This window comes from Lepisosteus platostomus, chromosome 9 (assembly GCF_059453375.1).
Source record: "Lepisosteus platostomus isolate fLepPlt1 chromosome 9, fLepPlt1.hap1, whole genome shotgun sequence".
NCBI lineage: Eukaryota > Metazoa > Chordata > Actinopteri > Semionotiformes > Lepisosteidae > Lepisosteus > Lepisosteus platostomus.
Window position 1 is genome coordinate 42,904,033 of NC_142619.1, and position 15,201 is coordinate 42,919,233.

General features: G+C 35.5%; 1 protein-coding gene across 2 annotated transcripts in view; it reads left to right on the forward strand.

The window, feature by feature from the left end:
• lamb4 (laminin, beta 4) overlaps nt 1–15,201 on the forward strand; it is a 36,069-nt gene that overhangs the window by 16,684 nt on the left and 4,184 nt on the right. The window contains exons 19-34 of one of the 2 annotated variants that reach the window (XM_088645103.1): nt 340–457; nt 1,363–1,540; nt 2,502–2,645; nt 3,957–4,188; nt 4,274–4,431; nt 5,029–5,253; nt 6,556–6,773; nt 6,924–7,020; nt 7,476–7,845; nt 8,767–8,927; nt 9,193–9,395; nt 9,931–10,134; nt 12,053–12,197; nt 12,703–12,910; nt 13,240–13,375; nt 14,863–15,033. In XM_088645103.1, the coding sequence (XP_088501229.1) occupies nt 340–457; nt 1,363–1,540; nt 2,502–2,645; nt 3,957–4,188; nt 4,274–4,431; nt 5,029–5,253; nt 6,556–6,773; nt 6,924–7,020; nt 7,476–7,845; nt 8,767–8,927; nt 9,193–9,395; nt 9,931–10,134; nt 12,053–12,197; nt 12,703–12,910; nt 13,240–13,375; nt 14,863–15,033 (2,968 nt within the window). The remainder of the gene's footprint in view (nt 1–339; nt 458–1,362; nt 1,541–2,501; nt 2,646–3,956; nt 4,189–4,273; nt 4,432–5,028; nt 5,254–6,555; nt 6,774–6,923; nt 7,021–7,475; nt 7,846–8,766; nt 8,928–9,192; nt 9,396–9,930; nt 10,135–12,052; nt 12,198–12,702; nt 12,911–13,239; nt 13,376–14,862; nt 15,034–15,201) is intronic. The other variant, XM_088645104.1, reaches the window with a different exon arrangement.

A 15,201-nucleotide genomic window follows, 5' to 3' on the forward strand; every position in this document is an offset into this window, starting at 1 on the left:
TGTTGCTTAATATATTTATCATAAAGACATGAAAAGGTTAACTTTACACATCAACTAAAATTACAAACAAAGTCTTTTGACCTAAAACTTGATGTTGAAAGTTGAACATTTCCGAGATTGTTTGATTTTGTACCACTATGCACCAATCAAGCAGTCCATCAGGGATATACTGTATCTCACTTATGGTACATACCACAAATATAGCCTACAATTATGTAACCTCAATTTAAAAAAATATAAGCAAAATTAACAATGCTTCCTTTAACAATGGCCTATTATTAAGAAAGATAAAGTCAAAGTATTGTTCCTCATCATTATAAAATAACTGTTTGATTTCAGAATAGCCATCTGGGATATGCCCATCTGCTTGGACCTTGATGGGAGTTATCAAATAGATATCATATTTAAAACCCAATCTAATGCAAATTCTCAGTCATCCTTCATCCTGATTGATTCGGTAAGCTTGTTGAAATAATGTAGGTTATTATTTCATTCATTGGTATTGTTCCTACTGCAAGCCACGTCCCCTAGAGTCCCTCCAGAACCAAATGTTCTAGCTTCTAAAGTTGTATTACAGTTTTACATGCAAGGAAAAAGTAATTCCACAAACATAACTCTGTGCAGAAATTTAAAATGAAATGGAGTGCTTTTTAGATGCACATTTTAGATCAGATTTCCACTCCACAATATTTAGATTAACAACATACACATAAATGGTTTATAACAGGAACATTTAACCTTAATACAACAGGAGGTAAATTCCAGATCCCAATCCTTAATCCTTCCTGAGATGAAAAACCGCTACAGCTACTGCTGCTACTGCTACTAATAATAAAGAAATAAAACACCGTTCCAAAGCCAAGGACACCATACAATAGTGATAAAGAAGAAAAAAAGTAAAGTAAAAAGGTGAATTATAAGTTTATATCTGAAACTGAAAGAGTCAAAGAATTTGTATCTTGAAGATTTCGAGGAAGGCCATTCCATAACAATGGAGCAGCAACAGAAAAATTCCAAAATGTAGTCCTAAATACAGTGGGCAAAGGACCAGCCTCAACTGAATGGAGCCTAAAGTAGGGAGTCTAAACATCAAGGACTTAAGATATCTTTGATGGAACCATATTATTTAGAGCTTTAAAAGTCAGTAACAAGATCTTATATTCAATGTATGACTTTATAGGCTAGCAATGTAGAGATTTAAGTATAGGAGTGATATGCTGCCAGGGTCTGGTGTGAGTTGGAGAGTTTTAGAAATTGCTAAAAATGTTGCTGCGCTCATTATGTGTAGCTCATAAAACGTCTGTTTTGAGTTGATCTATTTTTGGAAAATATTGTTTCAGACAGTATTTCCTTGCTTTCCAGGTGGGTTTAATTCCACAGATTGAGTCCCTTCAGAATTTCTGCTCTCAAATTGATATAGATGAGTATCGACGGTACCAGTGCATTGAGATTGCATCTGAAGTCGGATCTCAGATCTTACCTAATGTGTGTGAGAGGCTTATTGCCAGCATGTCAGCTCGCATACACAATGGTGCTGTGTGTAAGTACTTGATCTGTAATATTCCAGGTCTGTCAAAAAGTCAATCCGTGCCAGTTCAGCTTATACATTTTTTTTCTAAATTGGAAATTAATTGGATCTCTACCTCTATGAATAGTAACTGAAATTGGGCAGTGGGGTTTTGCAGTGTACCTGGGCTTCTTCTCTTAATTTTCAAAATTAGACTTTATAATCCAGCTATCCAGGTCATTTTGTAACCCTTGACTGTGTTATTTGTCCTTACACACTAGTTCTCAATTTCTGTGCTTCCACTCCGTACATTTCTTCCTAATATTTGTGAAACATGACCCTCTAGTGGTAATATTGCTATATACAATAAACATGCCAACACCTCAACAATACAGACATGAAATTATTCTTCTAAATTTGAAAATGGATTGTGAATTATTTTTAAATGTAATTGCATTTCCAAGTGTTGCACCTTTTGTCAATAATTACAGTAATTACTTGTCAGTAATCAAATGTGAATACCAAAGGAAGATTGTGTTGTACATGGACTTTGTTTGCTGATCATAACTTACAGTATGATGTTTGATTACAGATATTGTCAGAGTATTTTTACAGAATGGTTAGATGTAAGAATTAATTTAAATAAAAAAAGTATAAGCAAACATCTGAAATTCTTAATAATATTCTCTGTCAGGTCCTAATCATTAACTATATTACAAAATGTATTCAATGTAAAAAAATGAATTGATTATGAAATCAAATTCTTAAAAGTCTTTGGTAATTTCAATGAATAATCTTTCAGTGCCTTTTCAAAGTGCCTGGGTTTATTTACCCAATATTAACTGCTTCAACATAATTAGCATACTTTCAGATAAGAAAAAAATGTATATATCAGCAAGATATTTACATCATTTAATGTATTATTGTAATTAAGTTCATTTAAGCCATTAATGGTCCTTTGAATAAATAATTCAGTATGAGTTTTTTTTTTTAGCCTGCAGGTGCAATGCAGAAGGCTCTGAAAGTCCTTCCTGCAGTAAGTTTGGTGGTCAGTGTCAGTGCAAACCCAATGTAATTGGCCGATGCTGTGATACTTGTGCTCCAGCAACCTTTGGATTTGGTCCCTATGGCTGTACAGGTATGTCTCTCTTTTAAAACAATAGCCTTGCTACTGTAAATTTGCATAATTAGGTGAAATGTTCAGTGTAGTCTGGAAGGTTACACTCCAATGTAAACAATAAAATGAGTATACTTTACTTTGATTATAGCCACCTACTGTAGTATTACAGAGATCTAGAACCTCTTAATTCTGTGGTCTGGGGGTTCTGAAAAGTGCAAGACTCTTAAATTGAGCAACTTTGGTGCCAATAACAGAGGAGGTACTGTACACAGCTTTCTTTGTGTGAATTAAAGGACACAGGGATGATTAAAACGAAAAAAGTTTCAGGCGTACTAACTACAGTATTTTAGCAAGAGACTTATCAGTATCATGGAGATCAGTAACAACACACACTAACAAACTAAGATACAGCCAAGTATTATAGAGAAAGAGACTAAATCTGAAGAGAAGACAGACTTACACTACATTACACTACTATGCAAAGTGGTGAGTCAAGATAAAATAATCATACATGCTTAACTGACCCAGAACCATTAAAGCCCAGAGTCAACATAAAGATCTCATCCTCTTGTACCCAGCACACTCAACCAAGGTACCTTAAGCAAAAGCAGCATGTCTCAAAAAAGAAATATGTTTGCTTTCTGGTCTACACAGGCTGTACAAGAAAATCTCTCTGCCTGATCTTCAGCTTCTCGCCTTCTTAAAGTCCTTTGCAATCCTAATGCAAGCAACGTGGTGGACAACAGTCCTCACAGATTGAATCACACACTCTTGAGTTACCTTATGAGTATGTGGTGTTAAATCTGGAACAAAAGGATAGAAAGGAAACAAAATAGAAAGAAACGAAAAGACTGCACAACACTTCATAATTAATATACAGTACAGTAGCTGTCCTATGAGTCACCATGCAATTCGCATGCAGTTGCATCCCTATGCTCGAAGGAAGGATGCATCCTTACATAATCATAAAAAAACATCTGCATCTTTACTTAATCATAAACATGGTTTAGTTGGTAAATGCAACTAACAAAATGCTGAAAAACAGGGAAGGCAAGATTTTAGTATCTTGTGTCATGCTTATCAATCTCAATCTGCCAAAAGTGTGACTAATTGATATGATACAACCTCTTTCACAATACTGCAGATCTGTCAGTCACAGATCACGGATCAAGCTAATACACGGATAAAATGCTTTCAGTATACATATTTCCCTTTCAAAAAGTGGGTCAGATCAGTTTAGAAAAGAAGCTTAGCTTTCCAAATGTATACTGCCTTTGCAAAGTGTTTGCAACCCCAACCTAAAGGCTCATTCTGTCCAATTTTCCATAGCTTGTGCCTGTGACCCTCAAGGTTCTGTCAGCGAAATGTGCGATCAAGTGAACGGACAGTGTCTTTGCCGAACGGATGTTTCGGGAAGGCAATGCAACCAGTGCCAGCCAGGTTACTTTGGATTTCCTAAGTGCCGCCCATGTCAATGCAATGGGATGGCAGAGATCTGTGACCCAATAACTGGAACGTGTCTCAACTGCAAGGGGTTCTCCACAGGGCAGAACTGTGAAAGGCAAGTAAAATGTGTAAAATGTTTCCAGAGATGTTAAAATGTATTTAAACAGAAATGTAGGATTAACAATGTCATGCATTTGTAGATGCCTGGATGGCTACTATGGGGACCCTGTTTTGAAAGAACCTTGTGAACCGTGTATGTGTCCAGACGCTAAAGGCAGTGGCCGCTATTTTGCAAATTCTTGCAGCAAAGATCAGAATGCCATCCAAGTGGTCTGTAACTGCATAGAAGGATATGCAGGTCAGAACTTGTGTAATGTTTTACTTTTCTTTTTATATTAATTTCTAGGAGCTGTTATATGCACACAAAAGAAAAATACTCTTATGCTTGCTATAGTGTACATTTAACAGAGAAAGACCCTTACATTATGTTTCTTGGAGTGAATTTCCATTGTGTATAAAATGACAATCGGCTATACTTTTCTTTAAAACTCTCAGGGTTTTTCTAGCTTTGTTCCTTGTTACTGTAAAAAGTTGGAAGTCCAAAAATTGGATGAGACTAAGTTGCGGCCAACACTTGTGTAATACTTCTGTACTGTATGAACTCCATTAATCAGTTCCAGTCAGAATGATAATTTTATTATTATATGAAGTAATCAACACAACAATACATTAAAAATATTAAACATTTCTGGCCATTTCTGGCCAAAGTGAGCCACAATGCACATATACAATAAATGATGTGAAAAAATGGCAAGTGCTACAGTGACTTTTTTAATGAACAAAATATTAATTGTTGCAATGTGCATCTTTGATTAAAAAATAATATCATAAATATGTTTTGAAGCTTTGTTAGTTGCAGCACAATGGGAAAATAAACTCTTTTTGTATGTGTCAGGCAGCCACTGTGACAGGTGTCCCTCTGGGTTCTATGGCAATCTGACGCAGCCAGGGAGTCAATGTCTGGAATGTCCCTGTAATAATAATATAGACCTCAGAGATGAGAATGCCTGTGACAAGATAACAGGGCAATGTCTCAGATGTCTCTACAACACAGTGGGGCACAACTGCGAGTCCTGCAGGCCTGGTTTTTATGGATCAGCTCTGTCTCAAGACTGCAAAGGTGGTACAGTGTACATCCTCTGAACATATTGGTACAAATGGGGGGTTACGAAAAAAGAGAAAATCAAATCAATTGATGATCGAGTGGATTAATCAATAACTCAATTAAAAAATCATAACCCCCAACTTGTAAGGTTTTTGCCAAGAACATACCCAAGCTATTTGTATAATTAGAGCCACATGAGTTCTTTGTTCTCTGGCATACCTTTGATAGAAGGAATAATAATTCAGGCACAATGGGTTAAACAGATATTTAAAAATTACAGTAAACACTAAACATACAACATACAAGTCACTCTATTTACAAGTTTACAGTCAAGGTGTTCCAGAAGCCTTCTGTACGTCTAGATCACCCAGAAAAACCTCAGACTGCTATCAAGTATTCAAACTAATAAACCCTACAAAAGCCAGAATAAGATAAAGCTGCCTTCTAAACTAAATAGAATACAACATGCCGTCTGTAAACCCAGATGCCACTAAATGAAATGGAACCTACTGTATCTCCCTATTTTAATAATGCACTCATTAGGAGAGGCTGTTGTTAACTGAGGGATCCTAAAAACACAGAATAACAATCACTCTTAGCAAGGTTCAAATACTGACAAATATTGATGATCTCCTGGCACACGCTTTATGTTCTGTGTCCTCCCGTCTCTTCTCTTCTTTCTTGATCTGTTGTGATCCACTCCCTTGTGTCTGCCTTTTTATCCTACATTTTTGACACTCTTAATCATTTACGCAGAACTTAATTAACTAATGTTTTAACTTACTTTAACGTAACTAATTAACTAATGTAAAGCATAAGATTATTTTGATCATTGTGTCTCACACCCAACACAAGTAAAAATCCCTTGGTTTGAAGTTCTAGGAAGTGAAAATGTTGACACTAGCTAGGTGTTACCCATTGTGTCTAGATTCTTAGAGACTTCCAAAGTCACGTACCATAACCTGTAACAATATACCTTTCATTGTGTCTTACATGTTGAAAATATATTGATGCATTGTTAGAATTTGAAAATGTGTTCTTTTTTTTCACTGACAGGAGTAATTAAATAAGAAATCAAGAGTCTTTGTATCCAGTTTGGTGGGAAAGTATTTTTTTCTTGTCTGTTGAGTCTTATTACTACTTACCATTTACCAGTCATACATACTCCAGGACTCAAAAATAAAATTTGCCTTTATATATATATATATCTCTCTCTCAGAATTATCATCTCTGTGAATGATAAAGTTTAATGACGCCATTGTTCTCTCTACCTCCTGGATTGTGCTAAATCTGTTTTTCTCTAATTACTGTTTTCAGAATGCTCTTGTGATGAGCTGGGTACTGACAGTGCCAGGTGTGTGGTTAATGGGGTGTGTATCTGTGAGCAGTCTTCTGGGCAGTGTCCATGCTTACCCCATGTGATTGGAACAAACTGTGATCAATGTGATGTGGGATACTGGAACCTGGAAAATGGTAGAGGCTGTCAGCCATGTGACTGCAATTCAGCAAACTCTCTTAGCAACCAGTGCAATCAGGTACAACTCTTTTCAGCAATAGCTATATATTTGGTATTCTCAATGGAAAGTATGCCTTGCTACAATATTATAATTTATTGCGACTATCTTCCTAAATATTAATACTCTCTTTTTTCCCATCTCCTATGTCTTTTATTTTGAGCTGCACAGAATACTGGCCAGTGTCCCTGTCGACCAGATTATGGAGGAAGAAAATGTGATGAATGTGGGGAAAATTTCTTTGGAGACCCTGAGCTACAGTGTATTTGTAAGTGCAAACATGTTTTTAAGAAGTGCTTGTTATCCTGCAATGCACACTTACATCAGTTTATTAGTGTATAAGTATTGATTGTAAAAAGAGACAGATGTTGCTACTCAAGTCACTTCTTAGATCTTAAATTGTTATCCACACAACCTTTTGCATTTCAAACTAACTTCAGTAAGTTATAAACTTTCACCACACATCTCAAATCGCCACCTTCACCTAATTCCATTTAATTTATGATTTTTATCAGACAGGGTTACGTACCATACACATCTTTTATGCTGGAAGTCTGCTTCTTGTTTGACACAATAGCGATGTGTTACTTTTGTGAGTCTAGTAGTGGCAGAAGGTAGATGTGATTAAATTAGTTTGTTCAGTGTCATTTGAACAGGCTAGACTTTCTGAAGGACAAAGTTCATGAAGTAATTCCATGTAAATGCTTGTTTTTAATACAACAGCATGTGACTGCAGTGTTGAAGGAACTGAGAAGCCAGTGTGTGATAAGTTCACTGGGGAGTGTAACTGCCGTCCTGGTGTGATTGGTGCCTTTTGTGACAAGTGTGCCCATGGCTATGATGCAGAGTTTCCAGCTTGCACTCCCTGTCACCCCTGCTTCCTGCTCTGGGACAAAAACATCACCGGCATTCGGAACACCTTCCAAAGGCTAAACAGCAGCGTGTCTCATTGCAGTGACAGTAACATTACAATCTATGACAACCAGCTACAAGACATGGAGAGCAAGCTGCAGGAACTGCAGGAATTTCTGAACACCTCAGTGGCTTCTTCAGATGAAATAGAAAATCTTGAACACTTCTGTGAAAAAATCAAGTAAGCTTCATATGACTATATATATATATTTTACTAGAATTTTCTTCAGTTTTACTGTGGTATACCATGGCAAAGGAGTAGCAAAGTGTAAAAGAAGCATGGTAAAGTGTAATAAAACACATAGGTATCAGAAAGCATAATTCAAACTATAGGAATCTATGGTAAATCAAGGAAAAAAGCATAGTAAGTACTATGTAAAAGTACCTAAAAACTGTAATAAATTAACAGTAAAAATCAAGTTGTATTACACTGTATGAAGATTTACTATTGTAAACTTTCATGAGGAAATGGTTTCTCTTTTTACTGTTTCACAACTCAAGGTGGAATGTTTTGTTTTATTTCTTTAAGAGTACCTTTGTTTTATGCTTTGGTTAACTCATCTGTTACCAACGATGGTTGGGTTGTATACACATGCTTGGTTTCCATGGTTCTGATTTGAAATCTGAATTTGAAAATTAAATGTCTTTAAATTGCTCAGAAACAATATCTCAAAAGTATTCACTCATTAAGTTATTTTGAATCATAGGAAAAAAATCTCCATGTATTTTGCCCTTCTACTTTCAGTTCAGTGTGTTCAGCATAATGTGTACTTCCTTTATGATTTTTGGTACATTTTAGGAGTTTAAAAAAACACTTACTTTGGATATCATTTTGCACTTATAGATGCAGTGAGAACAGGTTACCAAAACATTTCATGTACAGTAGTTCTGTGTATTAGAAGAATGCCACAAATCAGTTATAACAGGTTCCCTTGTCTGTTTGACCTTGCTGTATGAAAAAAAAACACTCATCTAGTGAACACAGCCTGCACAGAACATTTTTTTAATAAATATTTAATCATGTAATTTACTGTAAGTGAAACCAATATTATCAAGTATTCTGGCATTGTTTACCAATAATTCAAATGTACTTCTTTTGCAGCAAAGAAAAAGATGAAATAGATCCGAACACAATTTTTATGGACTGGACTTCATTGTTGAACAGTGATATTGATACTATTAGATATGACTTTAACAGGCTTTTTGAAGATTTGAAGGACAAAGTGAAAGCCCTTCCGAATTTTGACACAAAAGTACTGTTAAGTAAGTTCAAAGGAAAAAAAAATTTTGCATGTAATATTAAAATATTACAAATGTGCTACGAAAGTGCTTAATATGTGATAAATGGTATTTATTAAGGAATGTTCTTGTATATTTGTTTAATAATTATAAAAGTAAAAAAATTATGATTATTTTAATTCAAGGGTTATTTTTGTGCTAGGATTTAGTGTATTCTTTCAATACAGTATACAAATCCCAAATATTTATATGATTGTTATGTATTTTTTTTAATTTTGTGTGATATTAGGAGCATATGATGTCACCAGAAAGCACCATACAGATTTCATGTTTGCAGAACAAAAGAAAAAACAAGCTACAACCCTCATTGATGAATCCCAGAATACAAGGGAAAAGGCAGACAGTCTGCTGGATAAGACATGTCTGCAGAATGACTGGGAGAGTTTAGAGAAAAAGGTCAAGGCTCTGACTGTAGCAAATCTAAATGAAAAAGTGAGTGTGATTATGAATAGGTCACAATTCTATGGAAAAGACCATTTTAATTCTCCAAAAAGTATGGAGTCTATGTAATGTCTGGGTGAGCACAAACTCGCAGCCCTCAGTTTCCTTGACAACCAGGTGCATTCCCACAAGGAGCTGCATTCCATCCGACTATTCAGACTTGCTCAGGCCGAATATCCCAGCCTCCTTCATCCAAATAACAGGTGCTTCAGTCATCATACATAAACTCTGCTCTGCCACTGATTCGTGCTCTGTCATTGAGACCTACTTTGTAGGTAGACCAACGTAGCGCTCAGCAATACTAACCTGTGTCTTTGAAGGACATTCTATTCTGCCTCCTTCAGGATGTGCTAAACTCAATCATTTTTAATTTATTTTTAATTTATTGTGGTTTTCTTTTATTTCTTTTCTTTCTGTTTCTAAGGATAAGGGACTAACTGTATGAATATCATTCTGTACTATATTTTAGAAAAAAAATGGCTTGAAAAAGCTTGGTTTGTGAACAAAAATATTTTATTCTTCTTAGATCTGTGGCTCCCCAGGTGATGCTGAATGCTCCAAGGCAAGATGTGGGGGGGCTCTTTGTGTAAGCTTTTTTGGATACAGAAAATGTGGAGGTCCTGACTGCAGTGGTAGCCTCCCACTCTCCCAGAATGCTACTAAAACATCAAAGCAAGTGGAAGAGTCCATTAATTACCTTCTAAACCAGCTACAATATTCTCAGAAAGAGGTAAATTTCTAGTTTCTATTTTTTGCATTGGTACTAAAGTAATTTCTCAATCACTCTCTGTAGAGTCAACTTCATCAAATTAATCCACTTTAAAACAAAATATCAAAAGTATATACCTACTTATAAGTGTTACAATACCTGTTATTTACAACAATATTAAATCAATTATTGTTATCTTAATTTACTTAATTATCTAACATTTAGTTAAATGTTACAGTTTAATGTGACAGTCGTGACATGCATTATCACTTCTGGTGTGATTATTTAAAATGAAAAATACTGGTTGTTAGCTAAATCAGATATATCCATTTTAAAAGGAAGACACTAAAAACGAGAAACTTGAATTACTTAATCCACAATGTTAGCCCTAAAGCTAGTTTAGCACAATATTTTAAGGGGTGACCTGTTTTGCAACTCAGGAGTCACTTTTGGTGTTTGTGTGAATTGTTTTGAGAATTATGCCAATATGTTCAGTGATTTTGTCTTTGGAATTGATAAAAACCTGTTTAAAATCTGATACTCTGTTTTTAAATAACACTTCCTAGTTCCTAGTGTTTATTTACCAGGGAGCTAATGTAGCAAATCAAATTTTCTTCATCTTTACTAAAATAGAAATTAAGGTTCTCTTAAGGTTCAATGGCATTGTTCATCAGTTCAAATGAACAACTGGGTCTGATTTTCAATCGTAAAGGAAACTAGCAGACCTTCCATCCCTTGGTGTGTTTGGTATGGTTTTGTTGCTGTAGGACCCAGATGGCTTGCCAACATTGTAGGTCTGCTTGTTTGTTTAGGATCATTGTCTTGGAGCAGGTTATTAACTAGCATTTGGGATGATGTAGAGATTGTAAACCATCCTGGCCCTAAGACAAGATGGGGTTCTTGTGTTGGAAGACATCATTGACAGCTTCTAATTATTGAACAAATCGTGAATTCTGCATTGTATCAGCAACTGGGGCAGAATGTCAGACCATCCAGTTGTCACCTAAACCTGAGCCACATATACAGTAGGTCGTGCATATGGGTTGTTGCTTGCATCAGATGCTCAAATGATTATAAAGGGAGTACAGTCCTGTTTTATACCTTACTTACTTCCTTTATTTACCCAGATGAGAAATTTGCTGTGCAGGCAGAAAAGACATAACACAATACAAAATATGTGTAACACAAACTTGAAATGCATAATTGTCTGTGGTTATAGGTCATATCAGACATTTACTTTGCTATTGTCATGTAAATTGAAGTATATGTTAAAATATACACAACCCACATTTTGTAAGCATTTTTAGAAGGTAATATGTGTCTTGAACTCAGCTGACCAAGAGACAATAACCTGTGAGGCAACTTGAAACCTCCCATTTGATCCTAGCCTAGGGAGTTGTGATAAATTCTGCAATGGAAGGTTTAAAGACTTATAATTCTACTTATTTAGGAATTAAAGACAGTGTTGTCCTCTGTAAAAGTAAAAGTTGTTTTTACTTACTGTTGTTATTTAATGTTGGTTTGAAAGTATCCACATCTTCATATCTCTCAAGCATGATAGTGGTGACAATGCCATCATGGTGCATTCCAAGAAACAATCATACAGTACAGTATATAGGAGCAGGTAAAGGTTTATTCCATGCTGAAAGCATTAAAGAAAAGAAAATAAATGTTTCAGCTGAGCAGCCTTCTTCAGGTTGTGAGGCTTCACAGCCAAAACATTGTGTCTCTTTTATTTTCCTTTCAGCATGGAATACACATTTACCTGTTCCTTTGCAGCATATGCATGCTGATACAGCTACCTACTCATACTGTATACAGATTTACTCTACACATATTTGAATCTTTACAGTTCTGTAACTGGCATTTCTTTCCTTTTGCCTCTGTTATTTACAATACCGTGTTATGGAAATTTAAACCAACACGTTTTCATTTCTAGATTAATGATGCACTGCAGAAAACAAAAGAAACTAAAGAGAAAGCAGTGGATCTGAAGAAGAGAATAGAAAGCACAAGAAAAAATTTTCATAAAGAAAAGGAAGACACAATAACTCTTATTAAGAAAGTAAAGGAGTTTTTAACAGGTAAAAAGCGTTATTTAATATAAATACTGCTACTATGTTCTCAGCTGTTCCTGGCAGCCATTGGTATTTTTTGAAACTAAATTACATGTAAGGATGCTGTTCTTATTTGTTTGGCTTTTTAATTGACATTTGCTTGATTTGTTTTGTTATTGCCAATAATTAATCAAGTTCGATACAGACAACCTTACTACCAGGACGGTGGGGGTAACTATCTTAAATGCTTTACATCAGAACATAGACTGATGAGATCCTGTCAGTCCCACTGGACTCTTAATTTTGACTGGAGCACTCAGAATACGCAAAATTTCAGCCACCTAGCTGAAAGACAAAATTAAGTAGAGGGCCTGGAGCCCACACTCAGAAACGAATAAATGTTAGTGTAAGAATTTTACAAATGCATAATAGGAATGATAGCAGAAAATGGAAAAAGAAATATTTCAAGGACCATAGACAAATGTATGCCCTCTCCATTTTATTTTGTTCTATTTTTCCATTTCAATCACAGATGACAGAGTGGAACCAGATGACATTGACAAAGTTGCTACAATTGTCTTATCATTTAAGCTACCCAGCTCACCCAAAAATCTGGAAGACATGATCAAAAAGATCCAGAGCATCTTGATTAACTGTACAGAAGTGGAAGTTGAATTGAAAAACCTAAATGAACAGCTCCAGAAGGCAAACACGCTAGTGGAAGAAGGAAAGAATGCTGAGTAAGACTTTGTTCTAATTCTTGTGAAAAAGAAAACAAACTTTTAAAGACTTTTACAGACTCTTTTGTATCTTTGAAAAGCTAGTGTGGTTTATTTTCTATAAATTTATATTGCAAATTTAAAATTTCCTTAGCATTACTCTATAATCAATAATGTATTTTAAAACTTATATATATATACTGTAGCTTCCTCAGATATGTTAGGAATGAGTAGTCAGTTTTAATTGAGATATGATACATAAAATGAAAAAATGTAAAATGCATAATTTAAAACAATTCTTTCTAATATAAATGAACAATCATTTATCTAAGATTTCCTTTATATTTAAGGGCAAAAGCAAAATCTGTCGACTTCAGAAAAGTAAAGAAGGCCTTAGAGAATGCTAACAAGATTCAAGACAGAGTCGAAAAGACACTTGCCTCAACAAAACCTAGTACCAAAGCCATCAATGACAAAATTGCAGAGGTAATTGTGTACGCACTTCAATATCCTTAATGATTCTTTAAGATAAAGAAATATATAAAGATGTTGCACAGGATTTTTGTTTACTAATACTAAGAAGGAGACGAGACTATACTATGTAGACAATACAGAAAGCATAGTTCTAAACATAAACACACACTTTTTTCCATCCAAGAATGTAGAATCTCTTTTTTAAATCAGATTTGTGCTCTTTAATGCACCTTTTCAGAATCAGGCATACAATTCACAATTTTTAGCAATAATAATGTAAAACATTATTGTTTCCCTCTGAACCCAATTTTAATTCTAAACATCACCTACAGGGGGTGCTGTATTATTATCAATCCCATGATATGTAAGAAAGCTTAATTTTACTACAGAAAATAATAATAATCATAATTGCTTACACTTATATAGCACTTTTCTGGACACTCCACTCAAAGCACCTTACAGGTAATGAGGACTCCCCTCCACCACCACCAATGTGCAGCATCCACCTGGATGATGCGACGGCAGCCATAGTGCACCACACATCAGCTATCAGTAGGGAGGAGAGCAAAGTAATGTAGCCAATTCATAGATGGGGATTATTAGGAGGCCATGATTGGTAAGGGCCAATGGGAAATTTTGGCCAGGACGCCAGGGTTACACCCCTACTCTTTTCGAGAAACACCCTGGGATTTTTAATGACCACAGAGTCAGGACCTCGGTTTTACGTCTCATCTGAAGGACAGCGCCTGTTTACAGTATAGTGTCCCCATCACTACACTGGGGCATTAGGACCCACATGGACCTCAGGGTGAGCGCCCCCTGCTGGCCCCACTAACACCTCTTCCAGCAGCAACCTTAGTCTTTCCCAGGAGGTCTCCCATCCAGGTACTGACCAGGCTCACACCTGCTTAGCTTCAGTGGGTTGCCAGTTGAATTGAAACATTTCAATGTGATATAATTTCACAATACAATTTTTTAAAAACATTCTTCTGTCCCTTACATACTGTGAAATGTGTTTGTTACTGAGGGATGTTGTAATCAATGTAATTATATAACCTAATAATTGTATAACCTAGGAGCAAGTAGAAGTTAATCCTACATTGCAAAAAAAAAAAGAAACAATATTTCAGCTGTGTAGCATTCTTCAGGTGTGTTAGGGGAATGAGGGAGAGCAATATACTGTAAATAAAGGGGTGGATAGGTAGAACAAAATAAATAGAATATGATAATAGACAGGGGTAGGTAACATCAGGTGGTAGTATAGGCCCTTTATTCCATAGCACTTAAACAACACACAGCACTATTACTGCATATTCCTGAAGGAACAAGAAAATCCAGCATTGTGTTATTTCAATGCTTATAGAATGATGTCACATTCTTTAATGTATGCCAGAACTATAAGAACAATATAAAAAAATGAAGACACTATATACAGCACATTTAATTTACACTACCCACAACCTGTGGAATTGCTTTTATATGCTTTGTTTTACAAACAGGCAGAAGAAAAGATAAACGACACTGAAAATGCCTTTGACTTTGCAAGAGTGCAAATTTTACTAGAGGAAATAGAGGCACTAAAGAACAAAACTGCAATGAACAGACTACAAGCCAAGGAGGCAAAGGCTGCAGCAGAAACTGCCTTTAATAAAGCTACAGATGGTGAGAGGGTAAATACAGAGCATGTCTATTAACCAAGGTCTTTCTGCTGAAAGCAACCACATTACACCTGTCATAATCTGATTTTAATGGAAAGGTTGTACACAGTGCAAGGTTTTAAAGACCACTGTAGACTTGCATAATGTTAAAGATCATGAGACCACTTTGTAATAGCATTC